This window comes from Danio rerio, chromosome 22 (assembly GCF_052040795.2).
Source record: "Danio rerio strain M-AB ecotype USA chromosome 22, GRCz13ab, whole genome shotgun sequence".
In the NCBI taxonomy this organism is placed as follows: Eukaryota; Metazoa; Chordata; class Actinopteri; order Cypriniformes; family Danionidae; genus Danio; species Danio rerio.
Window position 1 is genome coordinate 5370669 of NC_141042.1, and position 17914 is coordinate 5388582.

General features: G+C 33.8%; 1 protein-coding gene across 34 annotated transcripts in view; it reads right to left on the bottom strand.

Moving 5' to 3' along the window:
* cherp (calcium homeostasis endoplasmic reticulum protein) overlaps positions 1-17901 on the bottom strand; it is a 27903-nt gene extending 10002 nt beyond the window's left edge. For 9 of the 34 annotated variants that reach the window (XM_087302425.1, XM_087302424.1, XM_087302423.1 and 6 more), the window contains 12 exon segments: positions 17698-17901; positions 14299-14472; positions 13924-13959; positions 12273-12436; positions 11732-11869; positions 10661-10812; positions 10048-10159; positions 9125-9214; positions 7009-7216; positions 4662-4825; positions 2372-2798; positions 37-275 (listed from right to left, as the gene is read on the bottom strand). In XM_087302425.1, the coding sequence (XP_087158551.1) occupies positions 37-275; positions 2372-2798; positions 4662-4825; positions 7009-7216; positions 9125-9214; positions 10048-10159; positions 10661-10812; positions 11732-11869; positions 12273-12436; positions 13924-13959; positions 14299-14472; positions 17698-17722 (1929 nt within the window). In that variant the 5' untranslated portion in view covers positions 17723-17901. 34 annotated transcript variants of the gene reach the window in all.
* Positions 17902-17914: the final 13 nt, after the last annotated feature.

The window sequence follows — 17914 nt, forward strand, 5'->3', positions numbered from 1 at the left end:
TAGAAAACTGTTTATTGATGCTGAATTTACTCTGACCTTCACGAGTGGTGCCATAAGTCCAGCGGGCAGGTCAAAGTAGGGCACATTGGGCACGAGACTAGGGTCATCCTGACTGACGTGTGGTGGGTTGTGTCGTCTTATGTGCGGAGCCTGACCATTGAAGCCGTGGGGTGGAGGCCCAAACTCATGCTGGTTCCCACCCCATGGAGGAGGATCAGACAATCCCGGAGGAGGAATCCGCTGGTTTGGGTGGTGATGCGGCGGTGGTCCAATCTCTGAAAACACAACGGCATTTCAGAGAAAAAGCAGAAAAAGACAGAATCTCATTGTCATATCATATTTACATTCAAAGCTTCTTTTGAGATATTAAAATTAAGCTTTAAATTTCTGTTGTCCTTTTTGTATTTAAGTCACCACCCTAAAAATAGATCTTTTTGGTAATACAGACTATAAAATATATAGTTAGGCCATGTTAGATCAGCTGCGACTCACTTTAATTTTCACTTTTTCAAGCCGGAGAGAAATCTTTTTCGCAACACTGAATATGCTGTTTTAAAGGACATATCTGAAGCAAAGTTATGTTTTTACCAACAGAAAGTTGTTTTTGACAGTAGGAAGTTGCAAGGCAACAGAAGCATTCATATTTATGATAGCAGAAAGTTGCTAGGCAACAGAGGCATTCATATTTATGATAGCAGGAAATTGCTAGGCAACAGAGGCATTCATATTTATGATAGCAGGAAGTTGCTAGGCAACAGAGGCCCTCATATTTAAAGTTACAGGGAAAAGTAGCAGACAACTGAAACGCATGTGGTCATTTTGACTGCTATGGAAGCTCTAGATAAATATAATCAGAACTTTTTGTAATAAAATAACGTTAGAAGGAAATATACACATTTATTTAAAGTCAGGGAATTTTAGATATTTGTAGATATTTCATTTCAACAAAATTATTAAATTGCAAAAAATAAAAATGTTCAATAGTTCATAAACTCTGAAACCTGGACAATTGACTGTTAATTTACTAGATCTTCTATGTTAAGCTGTTTTGACACAATCTACACAAATTGAATTGAATTCTAGTATTAAAACAATGTCTGAATGTTCAGTATGCTAAAAAAAAGGGTGAAATTAAAATTAATTAAATAAATAAAAAAATCTAAAAATCTTTCATTTCGGCCTTATCTTTATAATGACCTTTTTTATGCTATACAAAGCAACATGCAACCAAATCCAAAAAAACAACAACACAACCTTTTTCTGCAATTTGTTGATTTTGGAGCAAAAAAATATTAAATACTATAAAATGACTGCTTTACAAATAAATATAAATACATTTAGCAAAATATTAATAAAAGTCTGCATCAGGTATGTGATCAGTTGTAACTGAATTTTTATTATTTTAATACTTCTATATAAAAATGCTATAATTATAACAATAATATAAAAATATATTGTTTTATTTAATATTAATTAATTTATTTATTTTTGGAAAAATATTATTATTATTTAACAAAAACCTGCATTGATAAATGTATTACTCATGCAATAGTACTACTGTAAATGACATTATAAATATCAATAAACACAATTCGTTACTTGAAACCACCTTCTTATTTTATTTTATTCATTTAAAAAAAATCTTCAAATTAATCTAGAAAAAAAAAAACTAACAATGCACTGATTTATTGTATTAATTATGAAGAATTGTTAATAACCAACAAGAATTTTAGGAGAAAAAAAAATTAATAAAATGTATTAACCCTTTAACTGCCTGCTCTACCAAGTAGCTGACCATGTTTTCGCTGTTTTAAATGACTGTTAAAGTAATTTTTTATTTAAAGACTATTTTAAATAATGGTTTACACACACAGCATTTATGGTTAACAAATTAATCAAACAAATATGATCCTGTTGCACTACTACATATGATTTTGGTTTAACTGTAATAACAAAACAAGAAAAGATGTTAAATGAGAATCTGAAATATGTTATGGCATACATCAAAAAATAAAGATTTAGTATTCAAAAATGTTTTATTTAGATTTTTTTAAATAAATAGTTCTTACATCATGTATTTTTTAATTTTTCATAGTATGTGTATTAATTCTAGTACTTTTACTATAAACTGACATATCAACCATTTTGTAGCGGTTGAAATTTTAAATATTAGGGGATGTGTTTCATTAAAAAAATCCATTGAGTGTGTTAACTAGAGACATTAGTCAACATTAAAAATAAATATGCAAGAATCCTCTAATATTGCCAATCTTTATCAGTTACTTTTCCACTAAATTTGTGTAAATAACTGAAAACTTCGGATTATCCACATTAGTCACTAGTTCAACTACAAAACACGCTAAACTCTCACCTCCAGGAAAGTCTCCCTGTGGATAGTCGAAGTGGTGCGGTGGATACGGCGGCCGCTCAAAGTGATGCCGCGGAGGAAAATCATCCTGCATGAATCTCGGTGGGAAGCGTCCAAAATTATGGGGTGGCGGCGGCTGGTTGAACGGCGGTGGCTGCTGATGCGGTGGGAACGGTCCACGGAAGTGTGGCGGACGCTGCATGCGGAACGGAGGCTCCCTCTGGCCCCACGGCGGAGGCTGATCCTGCTGGCTGCTCCATGGCGGCTGCTCATACTGGCCGCTCCAGGATGGCGGGGGATCATTCTGGCCACTCCAGGGGCCTCCGTCTCGAGGGTCGCTCCAGTTGGGGTCCCGCTGCTCGTTCCACAGGCCCTCGTGGCTGTTCCAGGGTGGACAAGGAGGTGGAGCTTGACTTGGGTCGAATGGTGGCTGGAGGCGAAGATAATGTGTATGTTATTATTAGTTAGTCTGTGTGAAATCAGAATTTACAATGGTTGTTTTGCTACTCTTTAGGTCACAGGTGTCAAACTCAGTTCCAAAAGGGCCGCAGCTCTGCACAGTTTAGTTCCAACCCTAATTAAACACACCTGATCAAACTAATTGAGTCCTTCAGGCTTGTTTGAAACCTACAGGTAAGTGTGTTGGAGCAGGGTTGGAACTAAACTGTGCAGGGCTTCGGCCCTCCAGGAATTGAGTTTGACACCCCTGCTTTAGGTGACCAATTAATCAGTCTAAATTTATCGCTGAATTTTTTTTTGTTATGGTAATCTTCAATCAAATTCAGAGCATTTGCTACTGCGTTTGGAGTGGCATGACCTCTTGCCATTAGTTTGCTATGTGCAAAATGATGTGCAATAAGAAAGCCCCGCCGCCTACTTAATATTCAATTTCAGTAAAGATAACGAAAGACCTTGAATCATAATAATGAGTAATTTTATATTCAAATATTTTGCCTGCTATCGATCTTTGCAAATTTAATGAAAGCCACTCATTTGCATAATCTAATAGCACTTGCATAATACAAACACTCTGAAATGGGCGTCTCGGTTCCGACACAAAATATATATACATATATATATATATATATATATATATATATATATATATATATATATATATATATATATATATATATATATATATATATATATATATATATGTGTGTGTATATATATATATATATATATATATATGTATATATATGTATATATATATATATATATATATATATATATATATATATATATATATATATGTATATATATGTATATATATGTATATATATATATATATATATATATATATATATATATACATATATATGTATATATATGTATGTATGTATATATATATATATATATATATATATATATATATATATATATATATATATATATATATATATATATATATATGTATGTATATATATATATATATATATATATATATATATATATATATATAGAAAACACAAATCAAAACAGGTTTGGCCAGGTGACCAATCAGCAATCAGAAAAGTGGCTTTATGGAAGCGCGGGGCTTATAGACTTTTAGCCCCGAATTGAATCAAACAAACAGGTTAAAAAAAATAGCTAAATTATTCTTATATTAAATGCATATTCAGATAAAATTACAATGCTTTCTGACCTCAGATCCATTTAAACATGTTGTAGGAGACCTCAGCGCAATATAAGAACAATTTAAAATACTATATGACCTGCCCTTTATAGGTGCACTAAGCACATTTTGGCAAACAATATCGATATTTGAGAGCCCCAAAACAAACGTGCCAGTAACGCCAACATAACTCTGTATATATTTTTTATTTTCGCTTTCATGACTAAACACTTTTGGCCTACTCACTGCTACTTTGAAACTTTGCTTTTTAAATATCGCTTACAACAACATTGACAACTAACAGTTATAAAGTTAATGAAATAATAGTCATATACATACATATTTGTAAAGTAACCTTGTGTATCATTTGGTTAAATATTATATTTGAAAAGTAAATCAATCCAACATTGAGAAACAGTGAAAGTAAAGGTTCTGGAAATTAACTATCCTGATAATCATGAACCTCATTTCTAACAATATTAAAACAATCCTTATATTTACACATTTAAGGATAGATTTTACAACAACTGAAGCACTTGAATATTTATATAATCAAGTTAAAATATCTACAGCTTTGTTTTTTGCAAAGATTTAATCATAAGTATCAATTATGATGCCATTTTTTTAAGAAATGGTGAAATGGTGAATTTGATAGTATTTTTTTATTCCACTCACAGGCTGTTGTGGGTTCCATGCTGGCAAGTTGTGTTGTGGATCGAACCAGCCTGGTTTAGAGGAGGACATTTCAGGTGACAGAGCGGGGTTTGAGTCTGACGACCGGTTCTGAGACCCTTCATATTCACTGGATGGAGGACCAGACAATGGAGGCTTCAGATCTGCTGATGATCATAGAAACAAACAAGTAATTCAATGAGAATTATCTCTTATAACAACATAGACAAAAGGCCTCAAAATGGGTTGAAAACACTTAGCAACATTATTGTGGCTAAATAGCACAAATTTCAGTCATTAAAAATAGCTTCTTTAAAAAAAATCAAACCACTAGGTGGCACCGTTTCAAAATGAAAACCTGGAAAATTCCAAAATGAAATTCCAAAATTCCAAAACCCGGAATTTCCAAAATGGAAACCTCGGGTCATGTTTGTGATAACTCACACCAAATTAGATCTGAATACAGTGAGGTGTTTCAGAGATATAAAATTCATTTTGGCATGCTCTTTGTAAAATTTGTCCACCAGTTATACAGTAATTTTTGGTTATGGCTTTATTTTTCACCATTCTAATTGAACATATATGCAACTAAATTAACTTCAGCAAAAGAATAAGGAGAAATGTTTTTTTTGTCTCTATCACCTATAGCTCAAAAGTGACTAGCAATAAGAAAAGAAAATAAGTGTTAATTTAAATAACTGGTTTATGAGGTTCAAATCTTTCTGTTGTTAATGTATAGCCTGGCAGTAACATAATTATACAGATTATGCCACATACAATCGAATAACATTCAGCAAAATAATCAGTACATAGACTCTTACCAATTATTGTTTATATTTAATAAAATACAAGTGTAAATTTGAATAACTGGTTAACACATTGAGTTAGAGACCTTAAAATTGCTGTGCGTAACATTTAGAATGTCCTCTATCTTTGCACCAAATTTCACAACTTTTTACCAAACAGTTCGCTGGGAAGAAGAACAACTCTAAAGATTGCACCTTGTAACTGCAATCGAATCACATTCAGCAAAGAAATCGGAATGTAGACTCTACCAATTTTGGTTTAATTTAATAAAATGAGTGTACATTTGTATAAGTGGTTAATTGACCGAATTAGATATTCAAAACTTTCTGTTGTTAATATATAGCCTGGCAGTAACTTCATTAACCATACAGAATATTCCACATAGAATCAAATAACATTCCGCAAAAGAATCAGTACATTAACTCTTCCAATTGTAGTTTAGTTTTGATAAAATATAAATGTAAATTTGAATAACTGATTAATAGATAAATTTTACAACTTTTTACCAAATAATACTCTGGGGGGAAGAAAAGCTTTGAAGATTACAACTCCTAACTGCAATCAAAGCACATTCGGCAAAGAAATCAGAATGTAGACTCTTAAAATTTGAGTGTAAATTTGGATAACTGGTTAATGGATGGAGTTAGAGACTCCACAATTGCTGTAGTTAACATTTGGACTGTCCTCTATCTTTGCACCAACTTTCACAACTTTACCAAATAAAAGTAAAGTTGTTCTCTGGAAAGAAGAACAACAAGTCTAAAGATTACAACTTCTAACTGCAATCGAATCACATTCAGCAAAGGAATCAGAACATAGACTCTACCAATTACTATTTAATTTAATAAAATGTTTAGGGATTGAGTAAGAGATACAAAACTTTCTGGTGTTAATGTAATTAAAATATGGAATATGCAAAGGAATCAGAATGTAGACTCTACCAATTAGTTTAAATTTGATATGAGTGTAAATTTGGATAACTGGTTGACGGATTTAGTTAGAGACTCCAAAATTGCTGTGGTTAATGTTTGGACTGTCCTATTTTTTATTTTATTATATATTTGCACCAAATTTCACAACTTTAACGAATAGTTCTGTGGGAAGAAGGACTCTAAAGTTTAGAATATGTAACTGCAATCTCATCCCACTCAGCAAGGAAACCAGTATGTAGACTCTAGCAACTATGGTTTAGATTTAATAAAATATGACAGTAAATTTTGATAAATGATTAATGGATAGATTTCACAACTTTTAACCAAATAGTTCTTTGGCGAGAAGAAATTTAAAGATTATAACTCATAACTGCATCTAAATCTAAATCGAAATGTAGCCAGTACTATTTATTTTGATGAAATTAATATCAATTTGGAAACTGGCAAACAGATTTAGTTAGACATTCTAAAATTGCTGTGGTTGATGTTTAGACTCTCCTCTATCTTAGCACCAAATCTCACAACTTTTTACCATAGAGTTTTTTTGGGAAGAAAAAGAATAACTCTAAAGATAGCAACTCATGCTTGGCACTTAGATGTCTGTGATTTACCAGGCTGAGAGGCGATTGGGGTCTGGCTCGTGACTTCGGCATCCGCAGGCGTGAGTTGAGCGACGGCCACTGCTGCTGCAGCCACCGTCTGCTGCTGATTCAGATTGGAGACGAACTCCTCGTGTTGTGTCTTCAGAGCCTGAATCTGCTGCTGGAAGGCCATCTGTATGGGCTGCACAACCGGCGCATACTCCGTGATGAGCGATGCCTGAAAGAGAAAGACATTCTGTGTATTTGACCTGTGTTTGGTTATGAGGGTGAAGTAGAGCTATGCAATATGACAATATACATCAGACAATATACAAATACAACATACAGACAATAGAAAAGCCTGTGGAATGAGTATTGTTTCATAGTGATACATAGTTTATACTAATACTTTTTAGTAATGTAAAATAATACTCAGTATTATGGGAGATGCAGACAAAAACATTAAAGGGTCACGAAACACCAAAACACATGTTTTGAGCTGTTGACAGTCGTATATAGGTGTCCTAATAGTGTTTTTAGCAGTGTGGGACACATATTTCACTAAAAAGTGTAAATTGGTTGTTTTTGCGTTATTTCAAGCAAATTCGTACTTCCGGTTTGAAACGAATTTTTGAAGCTGCGTCACAGTCATGACATAATAGCGTGTATTCCAGCGTGCAGACTGGACGCCTGTGCCAGAGTGTCTTATTACGTCTTACAGTGTGATGCATTAATGCATGAGTAAGGCTTGGTTCAAACCAATCAGTGCGCTCTATTGTGCAACTTCATTAATATTCATTACTGTCACAGTGTTTAGACGACAGAGACGCCACGTTGTGTTGGCAAAACAAGCGTGAAGTGTTGCTTTTATAGTTTGCTGCAGTTAAGTTTTGTTTTCATTTTCTCTCTCTGAGAGCGCAGCTGGAGTCACGTGTGGATTACAGTGAACGCGACGCTCAACAACAATAACTTACGTGTCTAAGGAGGATTATTGTTTACCTGAGAGCTGTTCTCATCTGCAAACGCTGAGATCCGGATTCGCTTTAGTCTCCTCTTAATAAAGACGCGGCTCTAGTTGCTGGTGATTGTCCTGTCTCTACAGATTTGGTAAGTGAGTGACCAGTGCTCTTCGTTTATTCAGTTTGTTCGTATCGAACTAAGTTAACTATTGCACCGAGTGTAAACATGTTAGCACCACAACCAAACTTTAACCTTGTGTAGGATTTTCATCGCATTTAGTGACCGGAATAACACACGCGGCTTTCTGACACTACCTGCCGTGTGCATCTAAGTTTCCGGGAAATGCGGAGGGTTTTTTTCTCTCATTCGCCGTGCGGTATCAAACATTGCATGAAAAATACACGCTAGATCAGTTCCTCGAATCAAATATTTCGTTTGTCGCGAGGGACATGAATGAATTCCCTGAATGAAAGAGCCAAACTGCAGTTAAAGTCCAACATTTAATCATTTGGCAAATAATTCGACTACAGATGTCCATGTAAACACAGTCCCTTTGTCCCCTGTGTGTGTGTGTGTGTGTGTGTGTGTGTTTTGACTCTGAAAGTCAGCGGGCCCAAATAGACACTCCCACACCATGCCTCTTTTCTTCCTCCGACACTCCCCCCTAAACAGACCTCGACACGCCCACTTTTCTGACTTTTCCAAAGTAGAGGTGTGAAAACACCCTGCTGAAACGAGGGGGTTTCATGGCCCTTTAATAACAGCATTGTGAGAAAGTCTTGAAAGTACAATGTTTACATTTAGCAATTTATAAAGCAATGTTTTATGTTAGACCTGTAATCATTTGTTTTATTGAAAAGTTTTATATTTTTAATTAACAATTATTTTATATTTAAATCACATTATACTTTAATCACATACTTTTAAATCAAACATTTGCCTTGAAGCTCCAAATAAGTTGGGAAATATAAATCACATATGAATGAGTAGATTAAAAAGTATATAAAATAAGAGAGAAAAAAAGTTATTTTCATGTGCTTAATGTTGATATTAAACTATTAATTGATTGAATTTACTGAAATGCTACTTTATTGCAATATAGATCGATATCAGGATATGAGATGTTTTGTATCGCGATATGATATTTTTGTCATGTCACGACTCTAACCAAAGGGCGAAGTTTTACCTGATACTGTCCAAGGCCCAACGCCGGACTCTGAAGCTGCTGAATGGTGACATCATCGAAGTAGCCGTTCTTCTCCCAGAGCTGCAGCAGCTGAGAATGGCATGAACAATCACTCACTTTATGGCATGTGCAAAATGAACACTAACATCTACTAGACAACAGTGCATGAGGAAATGCATTTTTTACACTGGAGATATCAAGATATAAAATAGATTTAAGTTGTCTAGTAGTAATACAGGATGTGTACACTGAGATGCATGAAATGTGGCCAACAAATCCCAGGCTGCTATCAAATATCAGCCCCAATATGTTTGAATGAGGACAAGAACTGAACTAAAATCAACCTCAGCCTTGAGACAGTGTTCTAGGTTTTTACAAGAGAGGATTTTGAGTCCAATAAGCAAAACCTCCGTTTTATATGTATTTAGAAATAAGATGTTTTAGTCATCCAATTTTTAATATCAGCCGTGCAATCAGTTAATTTGGTGAATTTGTAAAAATTACCAGGTTGAGAGGAGATATAGAGGTGTGTATCTTTGGTAAAACATTAAAAAACTAACTCTATGTATTTTTTATCGTCTAATGCAGGGGTGTTACTGGAGGGCCGGTGTCCTGTTGAGTTAATCTCCAATCTTAATCAAACACACCTGAACCAGCTAGTCAAGATCTTACTAGATGTACAAGTTGGAGCTAAAGTCAGCAGGACACTGGCCCTCCAGGACCGAATTTGGACACCCCCCGGTCTGTTGGAAGCATATATAATGTAAAGTAAGGGACCAAAAACTGAGCTTTGTGGTGCCCCACGGTGTACTTTTGATCGGTATGATGCCTCATCATTAACTGAAACACACTGATAACATTCAGAGAGATAAGACCTGAATCAAGTGATGTACAAGCATGTGGGTCTGACAGTGTGATTGTACCCGTGTGATTTTCTGCTGCTTGTCTTCCTCTACTGACAGGAAACTCGTGCAGTAAATGGGAACCACGACCTTCTGTAGAGCCGCTAAAAGATCCTTCTGGTTTTTCCTCTGACTGTAGATAAACATTAAGAGCTTGAACACTAAAATACTTTAAATGAAGACACTTTAAAATAGATTATATACAATCAAAAACAAGGTAACATTTTATAATGAAGGTATTGTGATTTTTTTAGTTTCAGTTTCAGATTATTAAAACATGTTTATAATATGCAATGTAATTTAATGTGATTTAATTTGATGCATTTACATTTAATTTGATGAAATTAAATTTTAAACCAAACATTTAAATGTATATACACACACAACATTATTATTTTCCACTATATAGTATTAAGATAATATTAACGCATTTCATGTATAAAAATATGCACTTAAAAATAAACATTGCAATTTTTCATTTATAACATTTTATACATTCAATTAAATTTAAATGTACAAAATATATTAATACTAAACCAACCCATTCATTAAAAACTGCATCATATGAATGATATTAAAATAAAACCAGCCCTCAAGCAGCTCATTTAAATTTTTAAATCCATTATAATCTCACCAGTGATGCAGGACGTCATTGGTCAGATAGATGAGATGTAGGCGGAGCTCAAAATGTGCCTCGTCGGCAGTGATGCGGTTTCGGAGATGCGACGCCATCAATTCGCAGTGTTGTGGTGTCTTGGCGTTACCAAACATCCAGTTCTTCCCAGCCTGAGAGAGAAAGTTCTCAGAAATAACTCCTCTGGAGCTCATCGAACAGAACAGATCAGCTTCTAGGATCAGTATGGTTCACTTCATGCTTTTTCAGATTGGATAGCTATCTGAAATGCTTCTCAAAACGCATTTGAGATGGATATAAGTCTCGGAGGTAGTCTGAGATGCATTCCAGACAAAACTGAACAGGTCTAAATGCATACAGTTGCTGAAACCCCACCTAAAATGTAAAGTAGGCTGCACAATATATAGCAAAAGCATCGTTATAGCATTAATAGTATATGCAATAAGTATCGGAGACACAAGTGATAGATTGCATTTTATGAAATGTTTCTTCATCTAAATTTGACCAATCAGATGGTTCCTTACTATCTTTAGCCCCGCCTCCCGAATAATTGCTGCTGTGCTATTAGTTCTAATTAAATATTTAAATGTATTGTCTGGCACATTATGATTTTTGACTGTTTGGCACCGCCTAGTGAATGCAAAATGCGCAGGTTAGTGTATACTCCATCAGCTGTTTTCATTTCTTTGCATTTAATTAAAGAATGAATCCATTATTTCAGCTCATAACAATGTTTTGTGTCTAATTTTTTATGTTTCGTGGCAGGTAGCCATGTAATAAGCAGGATAAAGTACATCCAGGAGGTTGCTTTCACAGAATAAAGCCCTTCAGTTTTAAACAACAGTGCTTTGCTTTGAGTCGGGCTGCTGATAAACCTGCTGGGCTTTATTCTGCGATAACAACCTCCTGGATGTACTTTAGCCCTAACATACAATGCAGCATATGAAGATCGAAATCATATCTTTTTTTAGTCGAGATGCATTTATATGGCCAAATTTAGAATCACAAATCAGACAGCAGTCCGATCAGAGAGAAAGCACATAAAGTGAACAGCTGTAATCAGGCTCTTACAGAAATGGCGTCTTTGGTGCAAGTGTCTATTATGGGCTGGAGGAGGTTGTCCAGCTCGTTCATGTCCAGCTGCGTCTCCACCAGCAGCTTCTGCATCTGCTGCTCCATCGCCAGAGAAATGGCAGCTGTTATTTGCTCCTGAACACAACAAAACAGTAATTTTAGTGATATTTATTATTTTGTAATAATTAAATATAATAATAATCTTGACAGCTGTTGAACCTAAGAAGTGGCAAACTGTTTTGTATTTACTAAGAAAAGACATTAACATTTAATTCAAGTTGAAATGAAAACGTAAAAAAGAACAATTTCAGATTTGATTACAATTTAAATATTATTACACAATATAAATATTATGTAATTTAAAGTAAACATGTTATAATTGCTGGTTATACTTGCTCGAAATTACGCAATATTCACTAAGAATTATGAGAATATATGACATATATTTTTATTGCAACAATAATAATAATTTCAGTATTTATTAATTATTATACTTTATATTCTTTTCACTCAATAAAAAAAGATTGAAATGCTCGACCTGTCTGAGGCTGAGCAGGTGCTGCTCCTGCTGCTGCAGGTTCCACTGGCTTTGCTGGATGAGCTCCTCCATTGACGGCGCCGCAGCTGGGATTGCTGGAGGACCGAGAATCGCCATTGTCGCAGAAACATCGGCCGCTTCATTACCCGGAATGTTAGAGATCACTGATAAATCACAAAAACAAGCAAACACAGAAAAAATATGACTGCCTTTGTTGCCGAACGCCAGAACAAACATCTGTCCGTCAGTATGGCCAAATGAGGGGAAGCACTGCTGGAGAAAACGGGACGCTTATTTGAATAAAGTCCCTAAAGCAAAGCAAATCAATGGAAGCTTGTTTCTCCCACATAATAGAAAAATAAATCAACGAAATGTTTTATTTAAATATACTTTTTAATGTCTTTTTCGTATCATAATTCAGAACTGAGAATTCTAAATTTACATTTGCAAGTTACCATCTGGCAAATTCCAATTTTTTGAGATCTAGGGAGAAAAGGATTTGCAATTGCAAAAAATAGTCGAAACTGTGAGATGCAGACTCAGAATCGTGTAATATAGATTAGAAAATAATTACAAATGTGAGACTGAATTACAAAAAAATCTATACAATTTTTATTGCAAGTAATAGTCACAACTGCAAGATGTAGGCTAGATTAAAAAGATTTGCGAAAAATATTAAAAATTGTAAGAAATTGTATAAACTTTTTATAGTAAGAATTAGTCACAACAGCGAGACGTAGACTTGAAATTGTGCAATACGAATAAAAATTGCAAGAAAATCTATAAATGTTCAATCACAAGAGACGCAACTGCGAGATGCAGACTCAGAACAGCGCGATATAGAATACGAATTGTAAACAATTGTAAGTTGTAGACTCAGATTTGCTCAAATAGAAGCCGATAATCTTTTAATTGCAAGAAAAAAAGTTGCAAATGCAAAATGTAGACTCAGAATCGAACAATAATCTAAAAAGTTTGAAGAGTTTTACAAAATTGCAAGCAATAGTCAAAAAAGCTAAATGTAGTGACAGAACTGTGAAAAGGTCAAACTGTGAGGCAAATATAACAAATGATGAGATAAGTCACAATTATATTAATATTTATGGCAGAAACAAGCTTAAAAGTTCATAGAAACATGCAGAAAAATCACTCATGCTTGTTTGTTCTCCTCTGATTTTCCATGTCTGGAGATTGTAGCATAAAAAACTCAAACAAACGGGAAGCAAAAACATTTTAGGCTACGGGGGAAAAGAAACCAGAGTCCAAAGAGAAAATCTGCTGGCTTGTGGCTTCCTTAAAAGCTGAATAAATATTAAACAATAATATTTACATTTGCAAACAGAAAGTACAAAACAAAAAGCTGCACATTCTTACATATCGTTTATGTAGCAAAAAAAAAAAACAGTGCAAGAAAGTAGAGTTCGCTTGAAAGCTTCTTTTAAATCTCAAAATAAATGCAATAATAACAGTTAAGCTTTTGCAACCGTTTTATAGCATTTAAACCAGTTATAAAGGTTGAACGCTAACTTAAAGATGTCATTTATAACATAATCTGACAGCAAAATAAGGATTTTAAGCACTGATGTTGCAGAAGAACTCCATGAATACCAGGCAAAATGAAACATTTCTGAAACATCGGTCTAATAAATACCTTCCATATTATATTCATCATCATGAGTGCCAGAATCTATAAAGGAGAAAAGCACACCTTAAACACGAACATATGCAGAACACAGCTGTCAGACAAATCTAGATCTTTGGTTAGCAGCAAGGTTATTAATGTTAGCGAAAACAAACAAAAAAAGTTCCTTTAAAGTAAAACAAACAAATGTTAGATGAATTTTTAAAACGGAAGCAATATTTAAATATATAAAATATCAAACATTTTCAAAAATGAATATAATATTCAATACTACAATGAGAACAAGCCAGTTTAAAATCGAAAGCAAAAATACACCTACGTAAAGCTTGTACTAAAAATAACACTAGTTAGTAAATAAATGTGACTTGCGGTTCTTTCACGTACGCTGCTGCTGTTCGATGGCCAGTTTATATTTGTAGTAGCCGAAAAATTCCCCTCCGAACAGGAACGAGAACTTGGCGTTGTCCTTCTGCTTCTCCATGGTCATCTTCTCAAATTCGGGTCCATTTCTGGCGACAAACTGCGCCAGTTTGTCAATGACATTGCGCAGCTCTTGATCTGATGGGGGGAAAATAAAGAGAAAAACATCAAAATAAAACAGACAATAACATTTTCACATTCACAGTAACATTTTTAAAAATATTTTACATAATATTAATGAAAATAATAGTAAGACTAACAATTTAAGTACCAATTTCCGCTATTAACTTGTAGCTTATAACCAGGGCCAGATGGAATCTGCGGATGTTTTTTTGCTATTTCTGCAGAGAATTTTGGTAAAAATCTGCGGAATTATTTTGGGAGTATCCAGCGGAGTATCATAACTAAACCCTTAATATATTAAATGAAAAGCAATAAATTACTGAATAAAAACTAAATAAATTTAGATTTACACATTTACTTAAGTTAAAAAACAGAATTAATAATGGGCTAAAAATCTGCGGAAAATCTGCACGCGCAGATTCCGTGTGGGCCTACTTATAACTACACATTGGCTGTTAATCACTTATAAGAAATTACCATATTGTAGATGCCTAATCCTATCCAATAACCTACCTAAACCAAACTATCTTACTAACTATAAAAAACTCAGGAAATTAGCAGTTTATTGAGCTAAAATTCTTAGAAAACAATTACATTTTCAAATTCACAGTTACATTTTTTTAATATATTTTACATAATATCATTGAAAATAATCTTAATTCTAACAATTTACGTACCAATTCCTGCTATTAACTTCTAGCTCACCACTATACATTGGCTGTTTATCACTTATAACGTATGACCATATTGTACATGCCTAATCCTACCCAATAGGCTGCCTAAACCAAACTATTCAACTAACTATTAAAAAACAGCAAATGAGTAGTTTATTGAGCTAAAATTTGTGAATAAATAATTCGGTTTTCATACTCGCAGTTACATTTTTTAAATATTTTACATAATATCATTGAAAATAATCTTAAGGCTAACAATTTAAGTACCAATTTCTGCTTTTAACTACTAGCTTATTACTATAGATTGGCTGTATATCACTTAAGGTATGACCGTATTGTACATGCCTTATTCTATCCAATAACTAAACCAAACTATCTTACCAACTAAAAGAAAAAACAGCAAATTAGCAGTTTATTGAGCTAAAACTTATAGAAAACAATGTTTTGACATTTTTAAAATATTTTACATAATATTATGGAAATTAGTCGTAACTCAATTTAAGTACCAATTCCCACTATTAACTACTGGCTTAACATTGGCTGTTTATCACTTATAAAGGTATGACCATATTGTACATGCCTAATCCTATCTAATACCAAAACCAAACTATCTTACTAACTACAAAAAAAAAAACAGCAAATTAACATTTATTGAGCTAAAATTCTTAGAAAATACTTTTGTTTTCACATTTGCAGTTACTTTTTAAAAAAAATATTTTACATATCATTGAAATTAATTGTAACTCAAACAATTTACGTACTAATTCCTGCTATTAACTTCTAGCTTACTACTAAACATTGGCTGTTTAGCACTTATAAAGTATGACCATAATGCAAATGCCTAATCCTATCCAATAGCTTACCTAAACCAAACTATCCAACTAACTATCAAAAAACAGCAAATGAGCAGTTTATTGAGCTAAAATTTGTAGAAAACCATCGAGTTTTCACATTCAGAGTCATATTTTTTTATATTTTACATATTATCATTGAAATTAATCGTAACTAACAATTTAAGTACCATTTCCTGCTATTAACTTCTAGGTCATGACTATACATTGGCTGTTTAGCACTTATAAAGTATGACCATATTGTACATGCCTAATCCTATCCAATAGCCTACCAACACCAAACTATCTTACTAACTATCAAAAAACAGCAAATGAGCAGTTTGAGATAAAATTTTTAGAAAACAATTACACTTTCACATTCGCAGTTACATTTTTAAAATATTTTACATATTATCATTGAAATTAATCGTAACTCTTAACAATTTAAGTACCAATTCCCGCTATTAACTTTTAGGTCATGACTATACATTGGCTGTTTATCACTTATAAAGTATGACCATATTGTACATGCCTAAACATATTGTACATACCTATCCATTAGCCTGCCTTCGAGTGGAATGCGGAGGAATGAAATATGTCATGTACATGCCACAAACATTTCAAAATTTATCAAAAATGATGTATATAATATGCCATATATGACATAGCCTATATTTTTGAGGCAATCTGCCACGGTTTTTTTTTTTAACTGTGCAGAGTTGTAGCTGCTTTACTTGGCCTACTACGCTACTGTATTTCAATACTGCTCATTTTGGTGGTACTTGATAAAAAAAGTTTGAGAGCCACTGACTTAAGGTATGGCCATATTGTACATGCCTAATTCAATCCAATAACTAAACCAAACTATCTTACTAACTAAAAAAACTGCAAATTAGCAGTTTATTGAGCTAAAACTTATAGAAAACAATTAAGTTTTCACATTTTAAAAACATTTTACATAATAATATTGAAATTAATCGTAACTCTAACGACTTAAGTAAACCAGCTTGACCAGCCTAGCAGGCTGGGAGCCCAGCCAAAACCAGCTATGTCCAGCTTAAACCAGGCTGGTCAAGCTGGTTTTAGCTGGATTTAGCTGGTCCTTTTCCAGCCTGACCAGCTAAGACCAGGCTGGAAATGGCTGGAAACCAGCCTGGAAGTGGCCAAAACCCCTCTAAAACCAGCCTGGTCGACCAGCTAAAACCAGCCAACCAGCCTAGGCTGGTTTAAGCTGGATTTTTTAGCAGGGTAAACCAAACTATCTGACTAACTACAAAAAAGAACAGCAAATTAGCAGTTTATTGAGCTAGAACTCTTGGTTAATTATTTGATAATAGCGAGAATTGTACCTTTAAAAAAGTGTGACCAATTTAATCATGATATTGTGAGATATACTTAATATATAATATTGATGATATATTTCAATCTGTCTAGCCTTATCTTAAATAATAATGAAATTTTCATCTAAATTAACTACTAAAAACAATGTTTTTTTACTGAAAACGTTGGTCCTATTGACAATTATTGCAAAAAAAACGTTGTACATTCAATTAATACAGTGGTAGAATATTTGGGTACTTCATTTCCCATCCTAGCCACACTAAACAGTCAAAAATAAACAAAGCAGCAGTTTAAATCCTCATTTTATACACTAATTGTGTCTATTTGTGTCTGTTTGATTATAATGTGACTTCGCTAGCGTTCGCGCTGCAGTACACGCGCAGGCGCAGTTTTACCTTCTGGAGGCGTAGAAATATCCATATTTCTCAGCAATACAGGCTATTACGACCAGGAATTCACTTATAAGACATCACGCTGAATCGCGAAACAAAAATATCCAGTTTTTTTTAAATCTACGACCACATCTCTATAGGTTTGTTGTGTTTCTGTTCAAGATGAAGCGAGAGGAAACAGAATCTTCACTACTTCCTCCGGTGCGTGGGAGGCGCATGC